This window comes from Chiloscyllium plagiosum, unplaced genomic scaffold (genome assembly GCF_037043375.1).
Source record: "Chiloscyllium plagiosum isolate Xiang-an unplaced genomic scaffold, Cpla_swu_hap1 HiC_scaffold_8, whole genome shotgun sequence".
In the NCBI taxonomy this organism is placed as follows: Eukaryota; Metazoa; Chordata; class Chondrichthyes; order Orectolobiformes; family Hemiscylliidae; genus Chiloscyllium; species Chiloscyllium plagiosum.
In genome coordinates, this window is record NW_028270146.1 from 92,763,441 (window position 1) to 92,780,094 (window position 16,654).

Here is a 16,654-nt window from a genome sequence, read left to right on the forward strand (position 1 = left end):
ACAGCTGACATTTAAGGGTTGGTTGCCCAGTAGGTATTTTCAATGGTAAAGAGGACTCATTGTTTGATGCATAACAATTTCTACATTACAGCAAAAGTATATTTGCCCTATGAGTGCACAACAAAGTGCAACTGTTTTCTGGACTATTTTGTGACCATTTTTCTCATCAGTAACTGACAATGTCTTTGGTGCAAAATTACACAAAACTTGAGATCATATACTGTAGCATCAGGCACCCTTTAGAAGTACCATAATTACTTCAGATTTCAGTATGAACTTATCCAAGGAATTCACTGCTATACTTTGAAAAGGTCCTCTGCCCTTCCTGCCTGTCTACAAAAGACTGTGTCAGGTCATTGAGTATATTTAAAATGGAGATAGATAGGTTCTTGATTGTAAAGAGAATCAATGGTTCCGGGCAGAAAGTGGGACAATGGGGTTGAGAAACGTATCAGCCATGATTGAATGGCGGAGCAGGCTGGATGGGCTGAATGGCCTAATTTCTGCACCTGTGTCTTATGGTCTGAGGATCAAATGCTTCCAAAAGCTGAATTCAAACGTGATAGTTTTATCCAGAGTTTGACTCTGTGAATTACATCAGATTGTGTAGCATTTCCAATGTTCCAAATACCTCAGTATCATTCAGTTGTGTTGAGGAATATGCTTCTACTTTGGTATAAATAAATTTGAAAACCATATACATTTCAAAAGTTGTACCATGTTGAAATTTACAGATTTTTAAAGAGACACTGGGTGTGTGCAAGAGACGGAAAAGTGAATGATTGCTTTCTGAATATACATCAGTTGCAAGCTTTTTGCATACTGCAAAAAGAAACTAAGAGAAAGACTTACCTCGTTTCATATTAATTAAATTTTCAAAAATGTTCAAGCCTATACTATAATAACAGAAAAGATCATTCGAATACATTCATTCCTAACACTCAGGAGAGACAGAAGGACACAAGAGCAAGAGAAAAAGAACAGGAAGCTTCTCTATTTTATAAAGAAAGTTTAAAATGAAACAAAGCTTCTGTTAATGTTAGATTGATCTAGTAAACAGGCATTAATGTTAAGTGTTAATATCAATACTTGGAGTTAAAGAGTAAGCAGGTGAGGGGTGTTAATTGATCAATTTCCCATCCACTCCAAGAGTGTGCAATAACATCTCTGAACAAATTGATTAGAAAATATCTTTCAGAAAGGTTATCCATATCGTCAAAATAGCCCCATGTGTACACACATTGCACATGGCAGGAGTGTTTGTTTTTTTTTATACACTACCTTTTTACTGGAACTAATTACATTGAATCATTAAGATTATTGATGCTATATTACTGTTTGCCTTCTTCAACTGCTGCCTACATTCCAGCACATATCAAGTCCTGTTCAGCTACCACATTAACTGCTGCTGCTGTTGTCATCATATCAAGATGAGGCCATACATGACATCACCAGGCTGGCACTGGAGATTGGAGCTGATGAAGTGAACTTTGCCTCTTTGGCGGAGTAGATTTCTTGATTCATTGAGGAGACAGGGAGAACTGAGACAGTGAACAAATCAATAAGCTCTCTGTTCAGGGAAGGAGCCGTGTCTTGGTCTGGCACGGTGGCTCAGTGGTTAGCACTGCTGCCTCACAATGCCAAGGACTCAGGGTTTGATTCCAGCCTCCAGCGACTGTCTTTGTGGAGTTTGCATATTCTCCCTGCATCTGTGTGGGTTTCCTCCGGGTGCTCCGGTTTCATCCCACGGTCCTAATGTGCAGGTTAAGTGAATTGGCCATGCTAAATTGCCCGTAGTGTTCAGGGATATGTGGGTTAGATGCATTAGTCAGGGGAAAGGTTAAGTAATAGGGTAGGGGAATGGGTCTGGGTGGGATACTCTTCAGAGGGTCAGTGGGGACTTGTTGGGCCAAATGGCCTGTTTCCACACTATAGGGATTCTCTGAACTCACCTTCAAGTTTGGATCCAGTTAATATTTCCTCGCGTGGGACAGATAGAAAGGGAGGGTAGCAACAGGAAAAGTCCCCTGGCTATGGGGCAAGTGAGATGAAGTGGGAAGTTTGGATGGAAGACAAATTGATGAACAAGAGGCGAGAGGCAAAGATACAGGGTTCGAGCAGGCCGTTTAGTGCAAGGCTGACAAAAACAGTATCGTAGAAGGGTTGGGAATGTAATAATAGTGAGATGGTGGAGGAGAAACATGAAATGGAGGACAACATGTAACGGTTGAGGCCATATTTTCCATACAACCATCAGTCTGATGCATCAGATAGCTGTTGCCTGCTTTTCCCATCGTAATTCGCCATAATGCCCGTTCCTCCTATCACTGTTCCCAAGCCCTCACTTACTGAGATTAAGTGAAATGAAACAAAGTACTGTGGATGCTGGAGATCTGAAACAAAAACAGAAATTGCTAAAGAAACTCAGTGGATCTGGCAGCACTTGTGGAGAGAAAACGGGGTCACTGGGTTTAAAACTTTAACTCTGTTTTCTCTTGATAGATGCTGCCAGACCTGCTAGGTTTGTCCAGCAATTTCTGTTTTTGATTAAGTAAAAAGGATCTATTCTTGGTCATTCCATTAAGCATGAAAGGAACTGAATACATATCATCACAATCAAGCTGACAGCATAGCATGCTTCAATAGCCCAATAACATTTGTGTAATTTTTCCCATTTGCATAAGTTGGGAAATGGACAATTAAAATGAACCATACTCCATAAGATTTATAAATTAATCATTTACAGCTAGGTTTGTAGACATTCTTTACAAGCATAAAAATTATTGGACTAACATCACTTATATCAGACTCCAACAGTACCAATAATCCAGATAGTTACTGGGGTATTAAAATGCTTTCCTCAATTTAAAGTCTGTGTAGAGACGATTAATTATTATGGGTCAATGTGAATTCAGTTTTCTAAGGCCTTTTGTAATCTGTTATAGAACCACTTGAAAAAAAAAAGGATTCCCACATCTATAATGTTTAAAAGCCAATTTAGAGCACTGAACAGTAAATTTGAATATCTCTGCTTCCTCACTCTCCACGGGAGTTGTACCGGAGGATTGGAGGGAGGCGAATGTTGTTCCGCTTTTCAAGACGGGGAATAGGGAAATCCATTCATTTAATTCAATTTTGTTTGAGAGACAATAATTTTTTTGAGAGCATGTTGTTCGATGGGCAATTAGCTTTCCAGGAGTTTCTTTCTATGGCAGTTACTCTCTGACCCATTTTCAAAATGGCTGCCTTCTTATACCTGCCAACATTGGATCGTCTCATTGGTTTGATGCTGGCAAATCAATAAATTCAAACTCAATTATGCTTTAGTATCCTGGGGCATAGTTTAAACTGATGGGTTAAATTTGAATAGTTGTCAAAACAATAACCAAAACTCAGGTATCCATTTCACAGCCAAATGTTACATATTTTCAATTTTCCACTATACTCTGGGACTGCCGACTGGCTGTATACACTGGTGCTAATAATCTCTCAGTTCAGAATATCACTCTCTCTCTCTTAAAGGTACAGTGCACACCTTCAACTTCATAACAGTACTTAAAAATTGATAAGGGACCAGAAGTGATGAGACGCATCTGAGAATATTATAGGGAGTGAGACTGGAAACTGCAGAGGCACTGGCAACAATCTTTCAATCTTCCCTGGATTCAATGATCATGCCGGAGGCCTGGAAATTTTCAAAAGTAACACCCTTGTTCAAACATGTGTGTATGGATAAGCCTAGCAACTACAGTCCAGTAACTTTAGTGGCAGGGAAATTTCTTGAAACAATTATTTGGAATAGAAGTAATAGTCACATAGGGAGGTGTGAGTTAATTAAAAAGAGCTGGTATACATGGCCTTCTAGAAGGCATTTGATACAGTATTAAATAGCAGACCTGTAAGAAAACTTGTAGCTCATGGAATAAACAGAATAGTAGCAACATGGATACAAATTGGCTTAAGGATAGGAAATAAAAGAGTAATAATTAACAGATTTTCCAGGCTGGAGGAAGATTTGTGTTGGAGTTCCCAAGGGATCAATCTTGGACCCTTGCATTTCCTGATATATATTACTGATCTTGATCTTGGTGCACAGGGGACGATTTCCAAGTTGTGAATGATGCGAAATTTGGAAGTACTATAATATGAGGAAGACTAGGTAAAACTCCAAAAAGGACAGTGACAAGTCGGTGGAGTGGATAAATGCATGGCAGGTGAATTTCAATGTAGAAAAGTAAGGTGATAGATTTTGGGAGAAAGAACATAGGAATAGAGTATGAAATAAAGATTTACAAGGATGTTGCCAGGGTTGGAGGATTTGAGTTATAGGGAGAAGCTGAACAAGCTGGGGCTGTTTTCCCTGGAGCGTCGGAGGCTGAGGGGTGACCTTACAGGGATTTACAAAATTATGAGGGGCATGGATAGGATAAATAGGCAAAGTCTTTTCCCTGGGGTCGGGGAGTCCAGAACTAGAGGACATAGGTTTAGGGTGAGAGGCGAAAGATATACAAGAGACCTAAGGGGCAACCTTTTTCACGCAGAGGGCGGTACGTCTATGGAGTGAGCTGCCAGAGGATGTAGTGGAGGCTGGTACAATTGCAACATTTAAGAGACATTTGGATGGGTATTTGAATAGGAAGGGTTTGGAGGGATATGGGCCGGGCGCTGGCAGATGGGACTAGATTGGGTTGGGATATCTGGTCGGCATGTCAAAGCTGGTGTATTTACATGCAAATAGTCACGAACAGGGACAGGTCGGATAAAGAAAGCAGTTTGTAAAATGTACAGTACCCTCAGTTTTATTAATAGGGCCAGAGAGTACAGAAGCAACGAAGTGATGCTGAATGTGTATCAGACCTGTTGGACCACAACTGCAATAGTGCATACAGTTCTAGATGCCGTGCAAAAGACAGGATGCGAACACATTGGAGAAAGCAGTTTATGAGAGTGGTTCCAGGGATGAGGAACTTCAGTTATCAAGATAGATTGGAGAAGTTGTGACGTTTCCTTTGGACAGGTGATGGTTAAGAAGAGATTTAGTAGCTGAAGGTAAATTGTTCCCTCTCATTAAAGTATTGAAAACAAGAGGGAAAGGCTATAAAGTTACTTGTAAAAATTAAATGTGACATGAAAAAAAATTGAATGCTTCACCATCTGAAGCATACTGCCTGAAGTGTAGTGGAGGCAGGTTCAATTAAGCATTCGAGAGGACATTAAATTATTATTTAAATAGAAACAATGTGGAATAGCATGGCAAAATAGAACAGACTGTCACCACTTCATCAGTCACAGTTCAGATATGATGGTCCTTTTGTACTATAACAATTCTGTAATTCTAAATTTAGCATTGCATTACTCAACAAGGTTGTGAGTGAGTCTGTCTGTAGAATTTGTGATTCAGTTTACAGAGGAACCTCAATTATTCAAGTATCTCATTCGGTTAATCGAATTCTAGATAATCAAATGCCAGATAACATAGTCTAGCCAAACATCGGGACCATGCGATCTTGCCGGATAATCCGATATTCAAATAACTGAATACGAAATAATCGAGGTTTCTCTGTATATGAAACCAATTATTACAGAAGTTAAAGTTCATCTCTAGATTAGCTTAAAACACCAAACAGAAGGATATTTTTTAAAAAACCTAAGTCAATTTTGAAAACAGACATGCATAACCTCAGAAAGAGGGAGAAAGAAAATTCTCAATTCTGCAGAAAATAATAAAAGTTTTTACAAACATTATTTCATAGGCTGTTCACTGGACATCTATAGGCCATCACTGGAGGTAGTAGTTTTGAGCTGCCTTATTGAACTTCTGCAGCCCTTAGGTCCACTTGCAAAGTTATCAGGAAGATATTTCCAGGATTTGGCCCAGTAATAGTAAAGGAACAGTGATATGTTTTCAAGTCAGAATGGTGAGTGGCTTGGAGGGGAACTTGCAATTTGAACTAAAGGGCACTATTCAGCCTCCTGACTATGTTCCACAATTCAATGACATAATGTCAGAAGTCACACAACAATAGATTATAATCCAATAGGTTTATTTGAAATCACAAGCCTTCCGACACTTCACCTGATGAAGCAGCAGCGCTCCAAAAACGTGATTTCAAATAAGCCTGTTAGAATATAAACTAGTGCCATGTAACTTCCGATTTTGTCCAACCTAGTGCAACACTGGTACTTCCACATCAATGAAATAACTGTTGACCTGTATGTTAACTACATCTGTAATCTTTGCCTAACAAAAACTTGTTGATGCCAATTCTGAAAGTTTCCACTGGCTTTCCAAAGGCTTTTCTTTCAACTTTATTGTGAAGGCATGTTTCCTGACATCAACTCATTTTAAATCCTGATTTTAAGATATGGCTCCTCATTCTAGAATCTACTACCAAACCCCTTAATTCCATTATACCTTGGCTTTCCATAAGCAACCAAATATAGACTTAGTCTTTGCAATCTGTCCTCATAATTCAACCCATCACGAACCTCTGGCGCATGGCCAAGTATCTCACATCCAAGCAGCCCCTGACCATAATGCAGTAATCTCGGAATAACTTGCAGCCATCTTCGAAAGCATCAACACCAACTTTTAGAACACTACCATTCCCCAGTAGGTCGAGCAAAGTTTTCGGCATCAAGCGACCATCCCTGATCATCTGGGGCATGCGGACAAGAAGGCAGAAGCCACTGTAAGATGCAAGCTGAAGGAGAGACACTGGGTTTGGTTTCCCCTTTATAGAAATCTGAAAAATAATTTCAAGATAGCAAGTCAAATAAATGTAATTGTTGCCAGGGTTAAACTAAAAGATTAAACATTCCAGAGACAGAAATATAACCTACAAAAACAAATCAGTTAAATCCAGTCTACTCACTCTTTCAGAAGTGCAAGTTATGCTAACTTCCATCCCAATAACTGCATTATACATGCTTTCAATGTAACCAAATTTCCCAAGGTACTTTACAGAAGCTTTGTCAAACAACATTTGACATCAAGTCTCAAGACCAGAAAGCTTATTAAACACAGGTAGATATGATTGAAGACCTAAAAGGCGACAGACAGACAGGTTTGAGGAAAGATTGCCAAATGTCAAGGATGAGGAAGTTGAAGACAGCCACCAAAAGTGGAGTGCAGGGATATGAGGATGTACAAGAGGCCAGAACTGGGAGGAGCACAGACAGTAGAAGGCTATAGGACTGGAGGAAATTACAGAAATTGGAGTGAGTGAAGCTAAAGGGATTTGGACAATGTCGAGATGGTTTTGATCCATCAGGAGTTAAGATAGGCTTATGAACATACCGTCAAAGGATGAACTGGACTGATGCAAGGTACGGTACAGGGAGCAGACCTTGAGTGAACAAAGGGTGATAGCTCAACCAAGAGAGTATCAGGATAGTTGAGGTAACAAAGAGGTGGTAGGGGTTTCTGGAAATGAGAGGTCTTTTACTTAAGCACCCTGCAGACTATGTTTTCTAACTGCACATTCCAACTTTGTTAACATCAGTGCTGTGCTCTGGTTTTAGAGGCAGTGCCTGACATACAATACTCACAACTCAGTCTATCCTCTCCATAGCACCTTGCATTTAGTAAATGCTGCTTTTGGGTGCTATGGTTGCTGCAGGCTGACAGATGGACAGCAAGGCACTAAGGGTGACACGGCTGACCATTCCTTGAGCTGGTAATAAAATATTTCACTCCATCGTGGGGCTTTACAAAATTGGGTTACATACTTGAAAACTTGTGGAGAAAGCCTGGGATTTAGCACATGGTTTTGTCGAGGTAAGGGGAAGTTAGATAAACATAGCGGAGAATGCAATAGAGGTCAAATGAAGTAAGTTGTGAAGACATTCATGTGGAGTATAAATCCGCTAAACTAAATGATTTATTTTCATGTAGTTCTATGCATGGAAGTTCAGGGTCAACTTAGAAGACACAACTGGAAGCAGTTTACTTCAACTTTAGAAACTGGCCAAGGAGAGAGATGGAGTCAGTAGCAAGATAACTGAGTTTATGGGGGGACTGAAAGCAATGTTTTAGTCTTTCCAATAGTTAGTTGGAGGGTATCATTGATCAGTTAAGGAACAAGACAAGTCAGTTTACTTGCATGCATGTGCAACTCCAAGCATTAGAGTCAGTCTTCAGCAATACCAGACCACAGGCCTTGGAAAGTCCATTTTCCAAAGGCAGTGTGCTCCACAGTATCCAGGTACCAACAATTTAAAATGCACCGTTTTATTGTCCATTTCTGGAATTTTTTTCTACAATATTTAGTACATTTTTCAATAAGACTGATCAGTGGGTTGTACTCTCCTCTCTCAAGCTGCAAGGTTGGGGCTTTGAAGCTGACTCCAGAGTTCAGCACAAGGAGGCATGGCTGAAGTGATATCCTCTGAATCAGCATTAAACTGAAGCCTTGTGTGTCCTCAGATAGACATGAAAGATCTCTTAGCACTACTAAGGAATTCTCGCTAGCATCCTAGCCAATATTAATGGCTCAATCAGCATCACTAAAGAAAACATAATCTGTTTAGCTATTACCAAATTTGTAGCAGTCCGTGTGCAAGTTGATTACTGTTTTCCCATATTCAAACTATGACTGCACTTCGAAAGAACAAGTACTTTGTCCACTATGAAGCACTGCAAAAATGGAGGAGCTGCATTATAAGCAGAGATACAGTCGGTAACACAGAGTGCTGAGGGAAGGTTTCTCTATAAAACATGTTTTTCAGACGGGACATGACAACTCTGGAGGAAATGGGACTTGAACCCTGGCCTCCTGGTCCAGAGATGGAGACACTGTCACTGCATCACAAGAGCCCCTGTGGGAATGTATTATTCTGTGACAGAGTGAACGAGCTGGATTAACATCAGTAGGTACAGTCAGTAAAACAGGGTGCTGAGGGATGCATCACTGAGTGACCATGTAGGGGAGCTGATTAAAATCAATAGAGATACAGCCGGTAACACAACATTCTTGGGGACAGGTGACTGAGTGAGTCAGGGACCTGGAAATATAATTCTTAAATTTTACCACCTAATTTCAAGTAATTTGCTTTCAATCCCATGTGGGAAGTGCAGAGCAACAGAAATCGACAGATGTTATCAATACCACTTACCCATTCACAGTCAATTCCTATGAGGGGGTAATTATCCAGTTCTGACTTCAGCAATGGCCAGGCTTGCTCCCATTCATCCTCTGACTCCACTATGAAGGCATCTGCAGAGAGCAGTTTTCCCACCAGCAAACTGGGATTGACAAAATCGTCTGTATTATCTATTTGGCAAGATTCCTCTCCATCAGTCTGTGTGGTTTCCTCTCTTTCCACACCCTCTTCATTCTGGTTCGCAAGAGCCTTCTTCCATTTGGGACTTTTAAAGGCTTTCCACAAGTACAGGCAGCCAACAGCAGTACCCAGTAACGTGGCTGCTGTCACCACTAAGGCTTGCGGCCGGGACATGGTTTACCAATCTTCTTGAGGATCTGACTCCGTCCACACATTACTTGTCAGATGGAAGGGACAGGGTGCAGCTTCCTACAGAACAATGTCCTTAGTCGAAGCTCGAAGCACTCCAAACAAAGCTACCTGCTTTACAATTTTCCAAAGAACATGATCATCAGGCTGTAAAATAAAAAAAAACTTTAGTGTCCTTTCTTTGGCGCACTACAGAATCAGAGGTTCGGTTCGCGTTAGCTGGTTTGGAATGCAAAGTGAAAGCAACAGTGCAAGTTTAACTTCCACACTGGCTAAAGTTACCATGAAGGTCCCACCTTCTCAATCTTGCCCTTCACCTGAGGCGTGATGATCCTCAGGTTAAACTGCCTGTCATGAGTGCAACGTTATTCCAAAACCTATTGTCGAGCTAAATGCCTAAGTGATTCCCTATTGTATATCTCACCCAAGTCCTTACAATCCATTTTTAATATCCAGGCAAGTATACTCTGGTATTCTGTTCCTGTTCCCTTTTTATAAAGTTGGTGGCCCTTTGCTAATTTCTAAAATACTTCCAGTTCTTGCACTTGCTCCTGCTCTTTGCAAAATTTTAAGCTAGTTTTAATCTAACACAATCCTTAGGTTCCTCAGCAGCTGATGGATGGATCTTACTGAGTTTTTGTTCTTGAATAGAATATGTTATTGGTAAAGTTTCTTTAAATGCTTCCCTCTGTTATTTACCCAATTAAGCTCTCCCCTCATGTTTACATTCCAGTATAATCTATTCTTAATGTTATGATCATTATTTCACAACCGATTTTTAATATGAAATTACTGATGAACTCTCCTTCATTGCACATTACTGGGTCTAAAATAGCGTCATCTCATTTGTTCTTCAACATACAGTTCCAGGAATATGTTATGATAGTATTTTACAAGTACGTTAAGGCCTTTGCTAATTTGATTTATCTAATTGATATGAAGTCTAAAATCCCTCACAGTTAGTACATTGCCTTTGTTATAAGCTCCAATTATTTCCTGCTTAATACTCTGCCCAACATTGTAACTACTTTGATGAAGCCCATAAACTACTTCCACCAAATGTTTTGGATGGGCTGGGGGGGTGGGGGGGGGTGGGAGAGGAGGAGGAGAGGGGCCAGGGTGCAGACAGGTTCTGGGGCATGGTGGGATGGGTGGGGGGTGGGGGGGGGGGAAGACGGGGTGGGGGAGACGGGGGGGGGGGGGGGTAAACAGGAGCGGTTGGGGCCGACGGGTTCGGCGGCAGGGTTGGGGCAGACGGGTTGGGGGCAGGCAGGCAGGATGAGAGGTCAGGGTTGAGGGGCGGGCGGGTAGGGTGAGAGGTCAGGGTTGAGGCGCGGGCGGGCGGGGTGAGAGGTCAAGATTGAGGGGCGGGCGGGGTGAGAGGTCAAGATTGAGGGGCAGGCGGGGTGAGAGGTCAAGATTGAGGGGCGGGCGGGGTGAGGGGTCAAGATTGAGGGGCGGGCGGGCGGGGTGAGGGGTCAAGATTGAGGGGCGGGCGGGCGGGGTGAGGGGTCAAGATTGAGGGGCGGGCGGGCGGGGTGAGGGGTCAAGATTGAGGGGCGGGCGGGCGGGGTGAGAGGTCAAGATTGAGGGGCGGGCGGGGTGAGAGGTCAAGATTGAGGGGCGGGCGGGCGGGGTGAGAGGTCAAGATTGAGGGGCGGGCGGGCGGGGTGAGAGGTCAAGATTGAGGGGCGGGCGGGGTGAGAGGTCAAGATTGAGGGGCGGGCGGGGTGAGAGGTCAAGATTGAGGGGCGGGCGGGGTGAGAGGTCAAGATTGAGGGGCGGGCGGGGTGAGAGGTCAAGATTGAGGGGCGGGCGGGGTGAGAGGTCAAGATTGAGGGGCGGGCGGGCGGGGTGAGAGGTCAAGATTGAGGGGCGGGCGGGGTGAGAGGTCAAGATTGAGGGGCGGGCGGGGTGAGAGGTCAAGATTGAGGGGCGGGCGGGGTGAGAGGTCAAGATTGAGGGGCGGGCGGGTGGGGTGAGAGGTCAAGATTGAGGGGCGGGCGGGCGGGTGGGGTGAGAGGTCAAGATTGAGGGGTGGGTGGGTGGGGTGAGAGGTCAAGATTGAGGGGTGGGTGGGCGGGGTGAGAGGTCAAGATGGAGGGGTGGGCGGGCGGTGTGAGAGGTCAAGATTGAGGGGCGGGCGGGCGGGGTGAGAGGTCAAGATTGAAGGGCGGCGGGGTGAGAGGTCAAGATTGAAGGGCGGGCGGGGTGAGAGGTCAAGATGGAGGGGCGGGCGGGCGGGCGGTGTGAGAGGTCAAGATTGAGGGACGGGCGGGGTGAGAGGTCAAGATTGAGGGGCGGGCGGGCGGGGTGAGAGGTCAAGATTGAGGGGCGGGCGGGCGTGGTGAGAGGTCAAGATCGAGGGGCGGGCGGGCGGGGTGAGAGGTCAAGATCGAGGGGCGGGCGGGCGGGGTGAGAGGTCAAGATCGAGGGGCGGGCGGGGTGAGAGGTCAAGATGGAGGGGCGGGCGGGGTGAGAGGTCAAGATGGAGGGGCGGGCGGGCGGGGTGAGAGGTCAAGATGGAGGGGCGGGCGGGCGGGGTGAGAGGTCAAGATGGAGGGGCGGGCGGGCGGGGTGAGAGGTCAAGATGGAGGGGCGGGCGGGTGGGGTGAGAGGTCAAGATGGAGGGGCGGGCGGGTGGGGTGAGAGGTCAAGATGGAGGGGCGGGCGGGGTGAGAGGTCAAGATGGAGGGGCGGGCGGGGTGAGAGGTCAAGATGGAGGGGCGGGCGGGGTGAGAGGTCAAGATGGAGGGGCGGGCAGGGTGAGAGGTCAAGATGGAGGGGCGGGCGGGGTGAGAGGTCAAGATGGAGGGGCGGGCGGGCGGGGTGAGAGGTCAAGATGGAGGGGCGGGCGGGCGGGGTGAGAGGTCAAGATGGAGGGGCGGGCGGGCGGGGTGAGAGGTCAAGATGGAGGGGTGGGCGGGCGGGGTGAGAGGTCAAGATGGAGGGGTGGGCGGGCGGGGTGAGAGGTCAAGATGGAGGGGTGGGCGGGCGGGCTGAGAGGTCAAGATGGAGGGGCGGGCGGGCGGGGAGAGAGGTGAAGATGGAGGGGCGGGCGGGCGGGGTGAGAGGTCAAGATGGAGGGGCGGGCGGGCGGGGTGAGAGGTCAAGATGGAGGGGCGGGCGGGCGGGGTGAGAGGTCAAGATGGAGGGGCGGGCGGGCGGGGTGAGAGGTCAAGATGGAGGGGCGGGCGGGGTGAGAGGTCAAGATGGAGGGGTGGGCGGGCGGGGTGAGAGGTCAAGATGGAGGGGTGGGCGGGCGGGGTGAGAGGTCAAGATGGAGGGGTGGGCGGGCGGGGTGAGAGGTCAAGATGGAGGGGTGGGCGGGCGGGGTGAGAGGTCAAGATGGAGGGGTGGGCGGGCGGGGTGAGAGGTCAAGATGGAGGGGTGGGCGGGCGGGGTGAGAGGTCAAGATGGAGGGGTGGGCGGGCGGGGTGAGAGGTCAAGATGGAGGGGTGGGCGGGCGGGGTGAGAGGTCAAGATGGAGGGGTGGGCGGGCGGGGTGAGAGGTCAAGATGGAGGGGTGGGCGGGCGGGGTGAGAGGTCAAGATGGAGGGGTGGGCGGGCGGGGTGAGAGGTCAAGATGGAGGGGTGGGCGGGCGGGGTGAGAGGTCAAGATGGAGGGGTGGGCGGGCGGGGTGAGAGGTCAAGATGGAGGGGTGGGCGGGCGGGGTGAGAGGTCAAGATGGAGGGGTGGGCGGGCGGGGTGAGAGGTCAAGATGGAGGGGTGGGCGGGCGGGGTGAGAGGTCAAGATGGAGGGGTGGGCGGGCGGGGTGAGAGGTCAAGATGGAGGGGTGGGCGGGCGGGGTGAGAGGTCAAGATGGAGGGGTGGGCGGGCGGGGTGAGAGGTCAAGATGGAGGGGTGGGCGGGCGGGGTGAGAGGTCAAGATGGAGGGGTGGGCGGGCGGGGTGAGAGGTCAAGATGGAGGGGTGGGCGGGCGGGGTGAGAGGTCAAGATGGAGGGGTGGGCGGGCGGGGTGAGAGGTCAAGATGGAGGGGTGGGCGGGCGGGGTGAGAGGTCAAGATGGAGGGGTGGGCGGGCGGGGTGAGAGGTCAAGATGGAGGGGTGGGCGGGCGGGGTGAGAGGTCAAGATGGAGGGGTGGGCGGGCGGGGTGAGAGGTCAAGATGGAGGGGTGGGCGGGCGGGGTGAGAGGTCAAGATGGAGGAGTGGGCGGGCGGGGTGAGAGGTCAAGATGGAGGGGTGGGCGGGCGGGGTGAGAGGTCAAGATGGAGGGGTGGGCGGGCGGGGTGAGAGGTCAAGATGGAGGGGTGGGCGGGCGGGGTGAGAGGTCAAGATGGAGGGGTGGGCGGGCGGGGTGAGAGGTCAAGATGGAGGGGTGGGCGGGCGGGGTGAGAGGTCAAGATGGAGGGGTGGGCGGGCGGGGTGAGAGGTCAAGATGGAGGGGTGGGCGGGCGGGGTGAGAGGTCAAGATGGAGGGGTGGGCGGGCGGGGTGAGAGGTCAAGATGGAGGGGTGGGCGGGCGGGGTGAGAGGTCAAGATGGAGGGGTGGGCGGGCGGGGTGAGAGGTCAAGATGGAGGGGTGGGCGGGCGGGGTGAGAGGTCAAGATGGAGGGGTGGGCGGGCGGGGTGAGAGGTCAAGATGGAGGGGTGGGCGGGCGGGGTGAGAGGTCAAGATGGAGGGGTGGGCGGGCGGGGTGAGAGGTCAAGATGGAGGGGTGGGCGGGCGGGGTGAGAGGTCAAGATGGAGGGGTGGGCGGGCGGGGTGAGAGGTCAAGATGGAGGGGTGGGCGGGCGGGGTGAGAGGTCAAGATGGAGGGGTGGGCGGGCGGGGTGAGAGGTCAAGATGGAGGGGTGGGCGGGCGGGGTGAGAGGTCAAGATGGAGGGGTGGGCGGGCGGGGTGAGAGGTCAAGATGGAGGGGTGGGCGGGCGGGGTGAGAGGTCAAGATGGAGGGGTGGGCGGGCGGGGTGAGAGGTCAAGATGGAGGGGTGGGCGGGCGGGGTGAGAGGTCAAGATGGAGGGGTGGGCGGGCGGGGTGAGAGGTCAAGATGGAGGGGTGGGCGGGCGGGGTGAGAGGTCAAGATGGAGGGGTGGGCGGGCGGGGTGAGAGGTCAAGATGGAGGGGTGGGCGGGCGGGGTGAGAGGTCAAGATGGAGGGGTGGGCGGGCGGGGTGAGAGGTCAAGATGGAGGGGTGGGCGGGCGGGGTGAGAGGTCAAGATGGAGGGGCGGGCGGGCGGGGTGAGAGGTCAAGATGGAGGGGCGGGCGGGCGGGGTGAGAGGTCAAGATGGAGGGGCGGGCGGGCGGGGTGAGAGGTCAAGATGGAGGGGCGGGCGGGCGGGGTGAGAGGTCAAGATGGAGGGGCGGGCGGGCGGGGTGAGAGGTCAAGATGGAGGGGTGGGCGGGCGGGGTGAGAGGTCAAGATGGAGGGGTGGGCGGGCGGGGTGAGAGGTCAAGATGGAGGGGTGGGCGGGCGGGGTGAGAGGTCAAGATGCAGGGGTGGGCGGGCGGTGTGAGAGGTCAAGATGGAGGTGCGGGCGGGGTGAGAGGTCAAGATTGAGGGGCGGGCGGGCGGGGTGAGAGGTCAAGATGGAGGGGCGGGCGGGCGGGGTGAGAGGTCAAGATTGAGGGGCGGGCGAGCGGGGTGAGAGGTCAAGATGGAGGGGCGGGCGGGCGGGGTGAGAGGTCAAGATGGAGGGGCGGGCGGGGTGAGAGGTCAAGATGGAGGGGCTGGCGGGCGGGGTGAGAGGTCAAGATGGAGGGGTGGGCGGGCAGGGTGAGAGGTCAAGATGGAGGGGTGGGCGGGCGGGGTGAGAGGTCAAGATGGAGGGGTGGGCGGGCGGGGTGAGAGGTCAAGATGGAGGGGTGGGCGGGCGGGGTGAGAGGTCAAGATGGAGGGGTGGGTGGGCGGGGTGAGAGGTCAAGATGGAGGGGTGGGCGGGCGGGCGGGGTGAGAGGTCAAGATGGAGGGGTGGGCGGGCGGGGTGAGAGGTCAAGATGGAGGGGTGGGCGGGCGGGGTGAGAGGTCAAGATGGAGGGGTGGGCGGGCGGGGTGAGAGGTCAAGATGGAGGGGTGGGCGGGCGGGGTGAGAGGTCAAGATGGAGGGGTGGGCGGGTGGGGTGAGAGGTCAAGATGGAGGGGTGGGCGGGCGGGGTGAGAGGTCAAGATGGAGGGGTGGGCGGGCGGGGTGAGAGGTCAAGATGGAGGGGTGGGCGGGCGGTGTGAGAGGTCAAGATGGAGGTGCGGGCGGGGTGAGAGGTCAAGATTGAGGGGCGGGCGGGGTGAGAGGTCAAGATTGAGGGGCGGGCGGGGTGAGAGGTCAAGATTGAGGGGCGGGCGGGCGGGGTGAGAGGTCAAGAGTGAGGGGCGGGCGGGCGGGGTGAGAGGTCAAGATTGAGGGGCGGGCGGGCGGGGCGAGAGGTCAAGATTGAGGGGCGGGCGGGCGGGGCGAGAGGTCAAGATTGAGGGGCGGGCGGGCGGGGCGAGAGGTCAAGATTGAGGGGCGGGCGGGCGGGGCGAGAGGTCATGATTGAGGGGCGGGCGGGCGGGGCGAGAGGTCAAGATTGAGGGGCGGGCGGGGCGAGAGGTCAAGATTGAGGGGCGGCGGGGTGAGAGGTCAAGATTGAGGGGCGGCGGGGTGAGAGGTCAAGATTGAGGGGCGGGCAGGGCGAGAAGTCAAGACTGAGCGGCGGGCGGGCGGGGCGAGAAGTCAAGACTGAGGGGCGGGCGGGGCGAGAAGTCAAGACTGAGGGGCGGGCGGGCGGGGCGAGAAGTCAAGACTGAGGGGCGGGCGGGCGGGGCGAGAAGTCAAGACTGAGGGGCGGGCGGGCGGAGCGAGAAGTCAAGACTGAGGGCGGGCGGGCGGGGCGAGAGGTCAAGATTGAGAAGCGGGCGGGCGGGGCGAGAGGTCAAGATTGAGGGGCGGGCGGGCGGGGCGAGAGGTCAAGATTGAGGGGCGGGCGGGCGGGGCGAGAGGTCAAGATTGAGGGGCGGGCGGGCGGGGCGAGAGGTCAAAACTGAGGGGCGGGCGGGCGGGGCGAGAGGTCAAGATTGAGAGGGGCGGGCGGGGTGAGAGGTCAAGATTGAGGGGTGGGTGGGCGGGCGGGGTGAGAGGTCAAGATTGAGAGGTGGGTGGGCGGGCGGGGTGAGAGGTCACGATTGAGGGGTGGGTGGGCGGGCGGGGTGAGAGGTCAAGATTGAGGGGCGGGCGGGGT

General features: G+C 51.3%; 1 protein-coding gene across 2 annotated transcripts in view; it reads right to left on the bottom strand.

Annotated features, from left to right (window-relative positions):
• Positions 1–16,654, bottom strand: part of exd2 (exonuclease 3'-5' domain containing 2) — a 61,069-nt gene that overhangs the window by 24,766 nt on the left and 19,649 nt on the right. For both annotated transcript variants that reach the window (XM_087990109.1, XM_087990110.1), the window contains exons 3-4: positions 9,118–9,621; positions 6,490–6,746 (exon numbers count right to left, since the gene is read on the bottom strand). In XM_087990109.1, the coding sequence (XP_087846235.1) occupies positions 6,490–6,746; positions 9,118–9,459 (599 nt within the window). In that variant the 5' untranslated portion in view covers positions 9,460–9,621. The remainder of the gene's footprint in view (positions 1–6,489; positions 6,747–9,117; positions 9,622–16,654) is intronic.